We start from the raw sequence: 15,966 nt of genomic DNA on the forward strand, positions 1-15,966 counted from the left end.
ATTCCTGTTAGCCTTCTTGCAAAGTAAATTGATATTAGACTTGATTTTTCAGAGTGCTAAATAATTATCCTCCTTTACAATAGATGCCCATGGGCATTTGCAGCTGATTGTTTCTTAGGAAACAAGGCACCATGTCTGTGTGGATCGGTAGAGATATATACAAATGATATACATCACATTAACAAAATTGTCATTTACTGGAGCTTTTAAAGGTTAGTCCGTCCCTTCATGGGACAGAAATTATATTTTCAATAATGATTTTTGTTGGCAAAGTGAGTAAATTAGAGTTTAGTCCATCTGGAGCAAGAGGAAACTTTGTTGGTTTAACATATACAATTAAATTGAGTTGAAATCTGCTCTAAACAAAAATTGAAAACAAATTAAATGATCAGTCAGTGTGATGTTTGTGGTTATAGCTCTTGTGTATATTTGGATGTGTTGAGAAAGAAAAAGCTGTGCAGCATTGCCAGATAATCTATTTTATTCCAAGAGGGTAAAATAGTGAGTTGGCAGCATTTGAAACTGGCTGTAAAGTATTACATTTAATGATAATTTGTTTGTTTATTTGTATGGGCCCTACATTTATTCCTATAGATAAAGTTAATTGTGTGGCACATTAGTAGCCACTAGTGTTGAAATCAAGCAATCTCAAGTTTAGCTAATAAAGTGTATTTATCTTTGTTGTTGTTATTGTTAATCTTTTCTGGTAGCCATGAGTAGGACCTTTCATTTTGATCTTTGAAAACACTTGTATTAATACCATCAATTTTTTAAGGTTCCAACTCTTGGAATTTGATATTTGTAAAATTAATGCCTATCTTTCTTTTTTATTATAAGTTATTTCCCTAATTTTATGACTTTGAGATGGCTTCCAGTGACTTATTGTCTCCAAAATGATCCTGAGAAAGAAAAGATTGTGCTTTATAGTTAGTGATTTATTGGTGCTGACTTGGGTTTTGTGCCTAGGCAAATAAGTTCACACTGGAGTCATTTGAAACATTCTTGGTTCTCTGGTTAAAGTTTAAATTCAACCATTAGAAGGTTATGCTATTTTACCAAGTTTAACTCCTGAGCCATTAATTTTTCCAGGTTAGCTACATTCAATTAAGAATTTGAATGTAATTCACATTCAAGTATTGATGGAAGAATCACGCTGTTAATGCATTTCATTTGGTATATTGACAAAAATCTGAAATTCCAATATGCAATATATTATTTTTCTTTCCCCTTTGTCTCTTAAAATTATGTACTTAAACAATGTCTGAGACTTTCCAGTAACTTTCTAATCCATTGTTTAGTTCAATTGTATTAAAAATTAAATTAACTAGGTATGGGAAAAATCAGCCATAATTGTTAATTGAAATTATTCTGTATAATAACTTGCAGACTTAGTACATCTTTTGTAACTTGTGGATACTAAAACTATTTCATGAATGTATTGCTCAGGACTCTTGGTTGCAAGTAATACAAATGAAGTTCAAAGTATTTTAGTACAGATAAATTTACTGGCTTACATAATGCCAGGGTCTATGAAAATTCTTGTTTCAGACATAGCTATATCCAGGAGCTCAAACAAACTCACTGGTGATCTTTGTCTTTCCACTCTGCATTGGCTTCTTTCTGTAATAAACTACTTCTTTTAGCCATCAGCACTAGCCACCTTATATCCTGAAAACTCTCAGTCCAGTGAAAACAAAGATTTTTATCGTGTGTGATCTCAGAAGAAGTCATGAAATTAAATTCTATGATCTGGGACATAATGATACTATCCCTGACCCAATCTCTGTTGCTAGGAGGTTGGAATGTATCAGTGGTTGACGAATGTGGTTCCTGAACAATCCTCTGCAGCATTGCCTGGGATCTTGTTAGAAATGCATTTTCTCAGGCCACATCCCAGATCTAATGAATCAGAAAATCTGGCAAACTCTATTGTAACAAGTCCATATGATTCTGATGCACTCTCAATTTGGAGAACCACTACAATATACTAATTGGTTAGACCTGGGTCGTGTGCACAACCCAAGTGTTTCAATGTAAGTTTAACCCCACAGAAAGCATATAGAAAGGAAATCTGAGGGACTGATACCAGGGAAGAGAAAGAGCAGATGCTGTGCTGACAAAAAGGAGAATGCCTACTCTAATGAGATTTCCGCCCAATAGTAAGGTTTCCCGTTGTTTCTAATTCCATTATTTCTCAGAACACTGCTGATTATGTCCCCTCCAGAAAACCAGTGTTTCAATTAAGCAAATACAATCTCCTCTAGGATAGTCTAAATTTCATCTGCAAATAGGGGATGGCCAACCTTGAAAGGTTTCCAGACCATATTATTTTCTTATCAAATACTTCCCAAATTCAGAGGAAATAGACTAATACAATTAAAGCCTTCAATAGTAAGCCCAACTTCTCCCCGTGATAATAGATTCACATTGCTGCAAAAGTTCTCAGTGAAAATAATGGTAATGCTTACAGAATTTTAGGGAAGGTGGCCAGCACTGTAGTATTATCCAGAATAATTTTAGAACATTTTGAAAATAAAACACCTAACAAAATAGATGAGTGTAGTTTTTTATACTGCCAAATTTTTTTTTGTTTTTGTTTTTTACTGGATTTGGGACATTTACACTTATTATCCAGGGAAAGACAGGAGAGGGCATGCCAGTGCATTTCAAGTTATCTGCTCACAAGAATCATTTGGGCACTTGTTATAAATACAGCTCCTAAGATTCTTTTTCAGGATATTCATATTTATAAAGTCAGAAATGGAAAGGGGGAATTTGTATTGTCTCAGGGAATTCTTAAGACCTAGCATGTTGAAAACACTCTAATGATGAAGAGTGAGGATGCTGGAGTCATCTGGTATGGGCTCAAATCATGCTTGGAACTCTTGCAAGCTGGAGATAAGCTATTCAACCTTGTCAAGCCTCAAATGTCACTTGCCATGAGTACCATTTTTTGCTGGTGTTCTTTTTCTATTCTCTTCAAGAATCTGCCTGATTCACCTTCTTATTTCTTATGTTACAGATAGAAGACATGCAGTGGGGTAAAGGAGTCCGAGAGATACCCCCCTCAGTGTGCACACTACCATGTAAGCCTGGACAGAGAAAGAAGACACAGAAAGGAACTCCTTGCTGTTGGACCTGTGAGCCTTGTGATGGTTACCAGTATCAGTTTGATGAGATGACATGCCAACATTGCCCCTATGACCAGAGGCCCAATGAAAATCGAACCGGTTGCCAGGATATTCCCATCATCAAACTGGAGTGGCACTCCCCCTGGGCTGTGATTCCTGTCTTCCTGGCAATGTTGGGGATCATTGCCACCATCTTTGTCATGGCCACTTTCATCCGCTACAATGACACGCCCATTGTCCGCGCATCTGGGCGGGAACTCAGCTACGTTCTTTTGACAGGCATCTTTCTTTGCTACATCATCACTTTCCTGATGATTGCCAAACCTGATGTGGCAGTGTGTTCATTCCGGCGTGTTTTCTTGGGCTTGGGTATGTGCATCAGTTATGCAGCCCTTTTGACAAAAACAAATCGGATTTACCGCATATTTGAGCAGGGCAAGAAATCAGTGACAGCTCCCAGACTCATAAGCCCAACATCGCAACTGGCAATCACTTCCAGTTTAATATCAGTTCAGCTTCTAGGGGTTTTCATTTGGTTTGGTGTTGATCCACCCAATATCATCATAGACTATGATGAACATAAAACAATGAACCCTGAGCAGGCCAGAGGAGTTCTCAAGTGTGACATTACAGATCTCCAAATCATTTGCTCCTTGGGATATAGCATTCTTCTCATGGTCACATGTACTGTGTATGCCATCAAGACTCGGGGTGTACCAGAGAATTTTAATGAAGCCAAGCCCATTGGATTCACTATGTACACGACATGTATAGTATGGCTTGCCTTCATTCCAATTTTTTTTGGCACTGCTCAATCAGCGGAAAAGGTAAGTGAAAATGCACATCATAATATGTTTTTAAAAAACGTGTTTATTTTTGTAAGCGCTGAGACTAAATTGATTGTATAAAGTAAGAAGTTTTGTATATGCAGAATGGTATGCCCAAGAGTAGAGAACTAACTCAAGGCTTAGTAGGCTTCAGTGCTACAGGAATCTAAAACTGTGCCACATTCATTCCACTGGAAACCAACCAGATATAGCCTTTTCAAAGTAACATTTATTATAGAATTATTAAATGTAATGAGAGATTATCTAGTATAAAATTGTCTAATCTACCTAAAACAACTCTTCAAAATCATTCATTCCCCACCTTCTCTACTTACACACATATTTTTAGGGGGTGGGAAAAGAGGAGCATATTACCTTCTCCTCCAGGTGGGAATGTGTGATGGTCATTACTATCACCAGTGTAAATGCTCTCTCTCTCTTCCTAGTGGCTACCTAGGCTATCACTGTCCATTGGATCCAGTACTCAAGCTATACAATAAAGTAGAGTTGCCCAGTTGTATATGCACAATATATACCCAGATGGGTGAATATAGGAAAGATTTGGTTAGCATTTCACCATAGGCTCCCTACAACTAGACAGACATTAATCATGTCCAGCAATTCATAGTGAGATCAGAGGTGCAAGTTTCTAAAAAAGGAAGAGGCAGTATTTGGTGTAGAGGGAGTGTCATCAAGCTGTGAAACTCTGTGGCCAACATATTTGCTAGTGCACATGCACCTTCAGGGTACTTATAAGTCTTGTGACTCTTTGATTCAGACAGCCCTATGGCATTGATTCTAGACATGATTCTTATACATCTGATTCCTATACTCACCTACGTGGCTGTAGTGTTGTGCAATATCAACTCTAATATATTGTTACTGATAAGATATTGTATCTTTCACTGGATGTAGGCAGCTCTGGCAGGTTGGTACACCTGTGACTTAAGAGTTCTAACAGACACATTCTGCACAAGAGGGTCTAGGGATAGCTTGACTAGATGTTAGGACATTGGGGGTCTAGTCTGGTTCCATGTTACTTTGGACAAATCTCTGAAATATTCAGAGATTTCAATGGGACAACAGGGATTGACTTAGACTGTCTAAAAATTTGCAACAGTCTGTGTATCCAGAAATGGTATTAATCTAGTTTTTCATTGTTACCTCTGTTCTCCATATAATCATGCAAAGGATTAATGGCATTTTACTAATTTCCCAGCTTAAAAGATATATTTTACCTAAATTGTGTAATTCAGAGGCTATAATTTTGAACCATGTTTTTAAAATAGTAAATTTTCATGAAACCACACAGAATTCTAAAATCAAGGACAGTGAATGATTCCAGATTATGGTTTAAGTTATAAAGTATTTTAGAGAAAGTTCTTCTAAAATATATGCTCAATAAGTATAGCATGTTTCAATTTCATAATGCGTGTTTACTGTCTGTGAAACCAACTTGAATATCATTTTATTCTGTCTATTCCTGAGCCACAGAAATAGTAAAATATGAGTTAGAGTTAGAGTAGTAAAATGCAATAGAGAGAAGAATATATATATATTCATATTTTTATAGGGAATAATGAATATCATAAAAGCCTATGGAGATAATAATTATTTTGTTATTAAAACAACTCAATGCCTCATGCAACAAGTTAAAGACATTAAAACCTTTCCCATAAGTTTATTCTTGTGGAATATAAGAAGGAAAAATAATTATAGCAGTTTTATAGATGATTCTGATTATGATGCCTATTTGACAATTCATGTCTCTACCATTTCATTTTTCATTTCTAGTCATGATTATGGATCTTTCAATAAGATCACAGGCATAAATTTCACATTCATTTAAAAACCTGAAAATGAAAAAAGGCAGCAGGAGTTGAATTCTAGTTGTTCTAAAGAACACTGTGTTTGTAGAATTGGAGTATGGGGAAATTTAAGCTGTCTTCGAGCAGTGTGCTTGTTATCCTGGAGTTTTAGAAGGAATAAATTTTTCTTTGTGTATTCTCGATGGGTTATGAAGTTTTATGTTGTTGGTTGACACAATTAAAGGTATAGAATTGCCAAATGGGAACAGTAAATTATATAAAAATGCACATGAACTTATCATAGGCATATGGCTACAGAAGTATGAACAACCAATGAGAAAATACCAGTGCATATACTGAAACCATGACATTTAAATTTAGGAAAGTGGCAAATTATCAAATGTAACAAGGAGATCATAGCAAAAGGGATTTTTGCCAAGCCAGCAACCTACAGAATCACAACATTCTCATTTTTGTTAAGATCTAATAGTTTAAGTGTTTTAAATCAAATAATTATATTGTAACAGAAAAAAATAAGATTAGGCAGTGAGTTCAGTAATAATAATTTACTGTTGCAAGAAATTGAATTTATATCGATTATGCTAGGAATATCTGTAAAAATTTCTGTCAAATTTATTAGCACAACATAAAGAGCAAGCAGTGTTCTTTTTCTTATTTTTTTGTGTGAAATATTAACCCCCATGAAGTTTATTTTTGCTCTTGTTAAGGACGATACAGGAGACCACTGCTATCTTGTTTTATCACTGTTAACCCCATGACTTCTAGAATGAGCATCTCACCTCATGGCCAGGGATGGAAATGGTGAAATTTAACCACAAGAGAATGATTCCTGCTTCAGGAATTATATTTAGGTGACTGTAATCATGCAAGAACACACTAAAACTGGTACATCAATAGCACAGTAGAAGCTGGCTGGCCCAGTATGATGTGATAACATCCCATTATTTTGTTGAAGACTAGACTGCTTTCTATAAAAAGCAAAAGCTTGCCTTCTGGTTGTATCTATATGGGGAGTTGCACATCTAGAAAAAGAAGTATGCTTTAGGTAGGGAAAATACAAGCTACCCTGTTAAAATCTGAAAAAGTCTATAGATGATATGTTCATCTAGAGCTTTCTAGCCAGTTGTTGCCAGATGAGTTTTTTAGGTGAGTTAACATATCCTTATACACAAGCAGGGAGACATTGCTTTTGCAATGTGACTCTTCAAAGGGAAAATAGATCTTGATACATAATGAATGGGATAAGAGGTTCTCAGAAGTCTTTCTTTGTGTATAAGTGTGTTTGTTTAGATAGGAGGATGGTAAGAAGAGGAAAAACAAAAAGATTGGGGCAATAGAAGGGCAGAGAAAATTGCTAAAAACGAATAGTGACTTGAAGAAAGAATCACGTTCTCTAAAATGGCACCCACAGGCCACGGTTCTATGCATAGCATAACAGAACGAGGGTACAATGCAAAACTTGAAAACTTAATTTGATTTCCACTGGAGCATTTGGTGACTAAATGACCAAACTGGGGCAATTATTGGCTAACTTTCAGCCAGTTAAGGCTTCTTATCTCAGTGGTTCTTCAAATTGTGTTCATGATCATCCTCTGAGGAATTTTTTTTAACAAATTATTGCATGTCTCCCCAACCCTGTAATCCCCTACTGGTTGACAGGTCTAGAATGGGGCATAGAACTATTCATTTTTCTTTTCTTTTGTTCAGGAAAAATTACTTTATTTTTAAAGTTGTAATTGACATAATAATCATACATATTTATAGGGTACAATGCAATGTTTTAATGCATGTAGATTATATAATGATCAAATTGGTATAATTACCATATCTTCACTTTAAACATTTGTCATTTTTCAATTTTAATTTTAAATTTATTATACTTTAAGTTCGGGGGTACATATGCAGAACGTGCAGGTTTCTAACATAGGTATACACATGCCATGGTGGTTTGCTGCATCCATCTTCTGTCATCTACATTAGGTATTTCTCCTAATGCTATCCCTCCCCAATCCCCTTGCCCCCTGCTATTCCTCCCCTAGCCCCTCACCCCTCAACAAATGTGTGATGTTCCCCTCCCTGTGTCCATGTGTTCTCATTGTTCAATATCCACTTATGAGTAAGAACATGTGGTATTTGGTTTTCTGTTCTTATGTCATTTTGCTAAGAATGATGGTTTCCAGTTTCATCCATGTCCTGCAAAGGACATGAACTCATCCTTTTTTATGGCTGCATAGCATTCCATAGTGCATATGTGCCACATTTTCTTTATCCAGTCTATCATTGATGGACATTTGGTTTGTTTCCAAGTCTTTGCTATTGTTAACCGTGTCCCAATAAACATAAGCATGTATGTGGCTTTATAATAGAATGATTTCTAATCCTTTGTATTTACCCAGTAATGGGATAGCTGGGTCAAATGGTATTTCTATTTCTAAATCCTTGAGGCATCCTCACATTGTCTTCCATAATGTTTGAACTAATTTATATTCTCACTTTTCAAGCTTTATGGAAAAATGCCAATGGATGCCAACCATGCTTTTTAAAAGCCTCACTACTATCTTCCCATTTACAGAAGATATCCTATAAATATATACTGGATTCTTAATTTCAGAATATTTTGGAATAAATTAACTCTCATTTCAAGCAAAGGGGAGGTCCAGAAATCAAGGAACCAGGAGATCAGAAAGACACTAATCCACAGTCAAAGACAAAGTCAAGGATTAGAATATCTGAATGAAGCATCACTCCCAAGACTCGAGCCAGAGACCATTAAAAAGTCAGGACCAAGTCCCTGGCCTTGGGACCAGAGATAGTGGTAGAGTAGGTAGACAGTGGTGTTCTCCAGGGGTATTTCTTGGGGAGCTGAGAATATAGACGCAGAACTTTTGATCTTCTGCATGTAACAGATAGCCCCTCAGAATCTGAACACAAAGTAAAATCTGCCTAGAACTAATACAGGGATCATAAATATTTGGCAGGTAGATAAAGGTTTCTCCTACACGCCCAAGGCAGACATCACTAATCAATTATGGCATACTTCCCCTGTACCCTGGTATGGTCTTTAAATATTTTTCAACACAGTTTTAAGACAAGGACTATTAACAAAACAGAACTGGAATGAATTTGATATCCATATGCTATTTCTGATTTAGTTTTAGATTATTGATACCACTTCCCATTCACCTGTTTGCTCTCATTGTGTGAAAACCAATGATAGTTTTTATAAAGATTACTCTACTAAAAGAATAGTCAAAGAATTGGGGTGTGCTTTCATTCTTTTTTTGTTGTTGTTGTTTGTTTTATTTCTGATTACAAACTTTTTTTGTTAAACTGCCAAATTCCATCCAGCCGGGGGCAGCCCTAGTTCTCTAAGGAATTTATATATTAGTTTATGCTTCTGTACTATTTGATTTGATTAAAATTTTATCATGGTCTTTCAGTAATTAAACTTACACTGATAAAACATCTACTCTGCCCCTGGTACTCTGTTTAGGACTGTGATGCAGAGATAAAGAAAACAGTGTTCTTTTCCATTAGGAACTCATACACTAATGGTCAACATAGGTCCTCAAGCAAACATTGAATCAGTGAGAAATACTACAGCTGTAGCACAAAGAATAAAGAACAGGCACACAGAGAAAGAGCTTCCACATATGCTTCACAGACAAGTGGAATTGTCATATTTAGAGAAAGTTTAGAGGCAGAGAAAGTAGCATGACAATGTAGTAAGAAATTATATCACATGTTAAAAAGGGAGGGACAACGTTTTCCAACACAACACAGAGAGGAGACAGATTACACTTACACAACTTTGACTCTTGTAAAACTTTGACTCTTGTAAAATGTGAGAGTATAATCACCAGAATTAATGAAACTCATTTTATGTGCAAATTTTGGAACAATGTGAATCCCACTGTTTCTCTCCCAAATTAAACTTTTGACAAAAGTCATATCTTTTCCATGTAGTGGGCCAAGTTAATTTAAAATATTCTAGCTTGTAAGCTGAAGTATCTCTTGGTCTACCTTAAGAAGAAATATGGACTTATGTGCATGTTGAATTCTGCATGATCTTTCCTCTGATGCAATCTACCACCCTCTGGTTTTGTGGGGCTGGACTGCATAGCAGAGGTAAAGATGTAGTAAAAAGCAGCAAAAGCCAAATTGTGAAGAGCTCTGCTATACTTTTCTCCTTGAATCTATAAAGAGTCAGCAGAAGTTTCTAAATGTAGGAGAAACATAAGCATAAGGTATTTTGAAATGAGAATTTAGAGACAGTACCTGAAGATGAACAAGGCTGAAAAGCAGCTAGATGGAAGAAAACTAGTTGAGTATTTATTACAATAATTTGACAAAAGATAGATAGCACTGGTTTGAAGAAATCCTTCAAACCAGGGATGGGAAAGGATGGAGTAGGTTTGAAAGCTATTTTGGACTGTTTAAGCATTAAAAAATATGTGAATTATATTGTTATGTTATGTCAATACAAATACATTTTTGAAAATTTGTTTAATTCTAAAAATAACATTGCCCACTATTTAATCTTTTTTTCTTTAATCAACAACAACTGAGCAAAGAAAGATAACTCTCATTATCCTACACCCTAGAGACAATCATTGTCCAATCATCTGGTGGTAACATCTAACCATATAAACATATGTACCTTTACACACATACCCCAACTTATTTTAAAACAAAATCCATATTTTCTCTTCTAGTGTGCTTAGTAAGAACCTTCACCTTGCTTTGGAACACAGGAGTGAGGGGTATCTCAGTGCATGGTTTTTGCTGATGCCATTTGTGCACTCATGCCGTGATAGGAACTCATACTGTTTTAGAGATCTTGCTTCTGCTGTTTGGTTTTGTCTGTTTCTGTTCCTACCAGAAGCCTATGAAACTATTTCCTTTCTGTTGCCTGCTGTGACCTTGGTGATAACTGAGCTTCTCTCTAAACAGCTGTCAGAAACCAGGTGTTTACAAGGCTGGTGTTAGCCAGTGGCTTGGGATGGTTCAATCCTCTTCCTGCCACAATGCATCAGCTAATTTCAGATTCAGCCACTTAGGATAATTGGAGTCTCAACTATCTTGGACCATTGCTCTAGCTAGAATAGCTACTTCAGCAGGTAAAAATCAACGGCCTTTATAAAACTGAACTGAGCTAGAACTAAAAAGGGAATAACTTACTACATTAAAAGAAAGGCTTTAATCACTGGAAGTCTGAACAGAGTGATACTCAGAAAGAGAAATTCCTGCTGAAAGGGAAGACTAAACAACAGACCTTGAATCTTCCCGCCACCTCCCATGGAGAGCTCCCTGGAGCTCACTTTTTCCCATAGGTGTCTTGCACTTTGAGAATTCAGCCACTAAGAGACACAGCCATAGGGACCCAGGTCTCACATTTATAAGCAGAACTAGGATAAACGAACACATCTCTGTTCTCTAGCTTTTCTCAAAGCATCAGAAACCATCTCTCATTTTCAGAAAGAATCTGTCTCAAAGCACAGGAAACCATAACAGAGCATGGTCTGCTGATGGGCAGTCAGGGGTCTGTCTAATCCTGGGCTCAATGGATATAGGTCACAATACTGGCCCAACTGTGAATTCTCTCCAGCCTCCTTTGCCTTCTTTTCTTTTGGTCCTAGAAGCTGGTTTTTTGAGGGCATTTTCTTCAACCCCACCATCCTATACTCTTTGAGCCTAATCATTGTACATTCTGGATGTATCACTTAACTTACTTGGTCTTCACTTCTTTCCTCTTCACCATGGGTCATTTCTACCTCTAGGTTTAAGAGAAAATAAAATCTTTAAATTGCTTAGCATACAAACTTAAAAGACTGATGATATAAGATGATAATGAGGATAAAGAACAGCCAGAACACTCATATACTGCCAGTAGGAATATAAAATGTGGTACAACTGCTTTGGAAAACAGCTCGGTATTTTAAAAATTAAACATATACATACCATACTGCTCCAGCCATATGTCTTATGTATTTTACCCAAGAGAAAAGAAATAGTGTATTTATATAAAGACCTGTACGGAGGTAAGGAGTTCGATACCAGCCTGGCCAATATGGCAAAACCTTGTATCTACCTAAAATACTAAAATTAGCTGGGTGCGGTGGCATGTGTCTGTAATCCCAGCTACTTGGGAGGCTGAAGCACAAGAATTGCTTGAATCCAGGAGGCAGAGCTTTCAGTGAGCTGAGATCACGCCACTGCACTCCAGCATGGGCAACAGAGCCAGACTCCATCTCAAAAAAAAAAAAGCAATGGATCATTGATGCATTCACCAGCATGGATAAATCTCAAAACAATGCCGATTAAGGCCAGGTGCAGTGCCTCACACCTATAATCCCAGCACTTTGGGAGGCTGAGGTGGGCGGATCACCTGAGGTCAGGAGTTCGAGACCAGCCTGGCCAATATGGCGAAACCTCGTCTCTACTAAAAGTACAAAATTAGCCAGGTGTGGTAGGGGGTTACTGTAATTCCAGCTACTCAGGAGGCTGCAGCAGGAGAATAGCTTGACCCAGGGAGGCAGAGGTTGCTGTGAGCTGAGGTCACAGCACTGCACTCCAGCCTGGGTGACAGGAGTGAGACTCTGTTTCGAAAAAAAAAAAAAATGCTGATTAAAAGATCCCAGACATAAGGGAACATATACTGTATGATTCAATTTATATCAATTTTTAATTATTCAAATTAATCTATAGTGACAGAAAAGCCAGTTGTTGTCTATAAATAAGCAGATAAGGGCTGATGAATTACAAAGGGGCATGAGAAAATTTTGGGGGTAATATGTGTTCACTCTCTGCTTATGGTGATGGGTTCACAGATATATAAGTCAAACTTGATCAATTTGCATACTTCAACATGAGTAGTTTACTATATATTAATTATATCTCCATTAACCCATTACAAATTGCTTTATTCAGAAAGCCTTCTCTTTCTCTCCTCTTCCTTTTTTTCTTGAAATGTAATCATTAAGTTGCCTTATGCCAACTGGCCTATTTGCACAGTACTGAACCTAGAAATATATTTGTAATGATATTAGAATTGTGCAAATGAGAGTATGTAAAGCTCTTTAAACATTTTCTACCTGATAAATGCTCAGTAAAGGATAACTTTGTTCTTCTAACCTAGGTTCCCCTTAGCAAAATAGGTCTATCTAGGCATTGGCAGCAAAATATGTCCCCAGAAGGTAAAATAGTCATATATCTGGGGGAACTGTCAGTAGAGGGACTGTCAGTTAGTGGGACTGTAAGAGCTGATACTGGAGAGGTCGGTAGAGGTAAAGCCCTAGAAGACCCTGTGTGCCCTATTTAGGAGCCTGGAGTTTAATTTTCAAACAAGGGGAGATGCATTTCAATGGCTTATGGGACAGTGTGCGACACGCTTGGGCTTACGCTTTAGAAAATTACTTATTGCTTATACGTAAGGAATTGCTTGACAGTTAAGATGTGAAATTGTACCCTGGGAAGACAGGCAGTGGCTACCAGTCATAATTTAAATGGACTTTCTTTATGTTCATATTTTTAGACCCAGGTTAGCACACAACCTCAAGGGTGAGAAAGAAAGAAAATAGTCTCTTGGAGCCAAAACTGAATCAGAGCTGAAAGTCACTTATAGCACCTCTCCTTCCCCCTTCAGAAAGAGGCCAGCAAACCCCTTATACCAAAGAACATTAGATGAGAACTCAGCATATGATCTTCCTCTCCAACTCTGCTTCATAGGATGTTTGGTGGGGAGGAAACATGAACACTGGCTTCAGTCTATACCCTCCCTCCCCAAGAGACTTTGGAATGAGACTGAAACACCATAATAATGTTTGTATATTACAGGGAATCAAGAATTGTTGTTGAAGAGTATCTGTATACTAGAAATACTGCCCATATACAGCCTTTCTTGTTTTGGTATATTCTCACTACATTACCACAACACTAGTTTCTTCTGAGTATAATGGATCTCTGGCTGTTAAACTGAAAGCAGTTCCTAATGAATAAAGCTATCCTCAAATGACTGGCACTTGGGGTGTAAGAGTTCAGGGCACACGCCACCTGCTCTGGGGTTACATACCTTCAGATGGCTCAGCTTGTTACCTTTTATAATACGTTTGGTTGCTCTCTACACACGCAGCTCAGGACCACATTTGGCTCTCTTGGTCCAACTGGGTTTGGCCATAAAGTTTTCTGGTCACAAGCCATTGAGAGGTGAGCAACCTCAAATAAATAGGCATCCAATTGCAGGCTTAAAGGAGGAACCCAGTGGAATATTCCAACTCAACAAAAGCCACATTTTCCATCTAAGTCTCATGTGCATGATGGTGTTGGGGAAGTAAAAGGGTTACAGATAGTCAATAGAGAGATCATAGAGAAAGGTATACTGTGGCAAGGAATGTAAAAGACAGGTTAATGCCACTAATCTCATTGATAGCGCTCCCTTGAGGCTCTCAATGTCTCTATATACCTGAAGGAGGAAACTCACTCAGTGAGTCATCAGTAGAAATCTGTTGGTGGCCAAATTAATGACTGAAACAAAACATCTCATTTTCCTTCTCATGTTGCAGGCTCTTCATCCTCACTTTCAACTTATATGTGATCTCACATTAGTGATTTATCACTTGCAAAGGACTTAGATTGTTTCCAAAGAGCCTTGATTTACGCATAAGGAGTCAGTTGTTCATACCTAGGAGATTCTGGCTAACAGACCCAAAGCCCTAGATCAGATTGTAATGATTGGGTTTTAGCATCAAAGCCTGATATTTAGGCTGGCAAAATCTGCTTTCCAATTCTATCAATTCTGTTGTGTTTCTCTGGTAACCTTCCCAGTTCCCTGTCAAAGTTACTAGGTTGAGGCATCATGGCCAAATTACATTGTTGATGAGGTGAAGGCTGCTGCCTGGTGTTACACCAAATGACAGATGAATGGAATCCTTGGTTTTAACCCAGCCACCAGATCATTATCTTTTTGTTTTATGTTTTAGATCTTGAGGTGTGGAAGTCTTTTGTATATTATTTTTTTAAATTGTACTTTAATTTCTGGGGTACAGGTGCAGATCTTGCAGGATTGTTGCATAGGAACACACATGCCATGGTGGTTTTCTGTCTCCATCCCCCATCACCTACATTAGGCATTTTGCCCAATGTTACCCCTCCCCAACCTCCCCACCCCCTGCTGTTTCTCCCCTAGCTCCCCAACCCCGAACAGACCCCAGTGTGTGATGCTCCCCTCCCTGTGTCCATGTGTTCTCATTGTTCAACACCTGCCTATGAGTGAGAACATGCTGTGTTTGGTTCTCTGTTCTTGTGTCAGTTTGCTGAGAATAATGGTTTCCAGATTCATCCATCTCCTTACAAAATGAACTCATCATTTTTTATAGCAGCACAGTATTCCCTGGTGTGTATGTGCTGCATTTTCTTTGTCCAGTCTGCCATTCATGGACATTTGGGTTGGTTCCAGGTCTTTGCTATTGTAAACAGTGCCACAATGAACATATGTATGCATGTGTCTTTATAATAAAATTATTTCTAATCCTTTGAGTATATACCCAGTAATGGGGATTGCTGGGTCAAATGGAATTTCTATTTCTAAATCTTTGAGGAATCGCCACACTGTCTCTCACAATGGTTGAACTAAGTTACACTCCCACCAACAATATAAAAAGTGTTCCAGTTTCTCCACAGCACCTCCAGCATGTGTTGTCTCCAAATTTTTTAATGATTGCAATTCTAACTGGCACGAGATGGTATCTCAATGTGGTTTTGATTTGCATTTCTCTAATGACCAGGGATGATAAGCGTTTTTTCATGTTTGTTGGCCTCATAAATGTCTTCCTTTGAAAAGTATCTGTTTCTATCCTTCACACACTTTTTTATGGAGTTTTTTTTCTTGTATATTAGTTTTAGTTCTTTGTAGATTCTGGATATTAGCCCTTTGCCAGATGGGTAGCTTGCAAAAATTTTTTCCCATTCCATTGGTTGCTGGTTCACTCTGATGATTGTTTCTTTTGCTGTGCAGAAACTCTTAAGTTTCATTAGATCCCATTTGCCTATTTTGGCTTTTGTTGCCATTGCTTTTGGTGTGTTCATCATGAAGTCCTTGCCTATGCCTACGTCCTTGATGGTATTCTTAGGTTCACCTCTAGGGTTTGTATGGTGTTAGGTCTTATGCTTAAATCTTTAATC

The 15,966-nt window shown here is 37.5% G+C and overlaps 1 protein-coding gene across 15 annotated transcripts in view; it reads left to right on the forward strand.

Annotated features, from left to right (window-relative positions):
- The window catches only part of GRM7 (glutamate metabotropic receptor 7), an 890,997-nt gene that overhangs the window by 714,789 nt on the left and 160,242 nt on the right, over positions 1 to 15,966 (forward strand). For all 15 annotated transcript variants that reach the window (XR_013527454.1, XR_013527455.1, XR_013527457.1 and 12 more), the window contains one exon: positions 3,023 to 3,958. Coding sequence is in view for 8 of the 15 variants with exons in the window: in XM_003734881.6 (XP_003734929.1) it covers positions 3,023 to 3,958 (936 nt within the window). In the remaining 7 variants the exon portion in view is untranslated. The remainder of the gene's footprint in view (positions 1 to 3,022; positions 3,959 to 15,966) is intronic.

Source organism: Callithrix jacchus, chromosome 15 (assembly GCF_049354715.1).
Source record: "Callithrix jacchus isolate 240 chromosome 15, calJac240_pri, whole genome shotgun sequence".
NCBI lineage: Eukaryota > Metazoa > Chordata > Mammalia > Primates > Cebidae > Callithrix > Callithrix jacchus.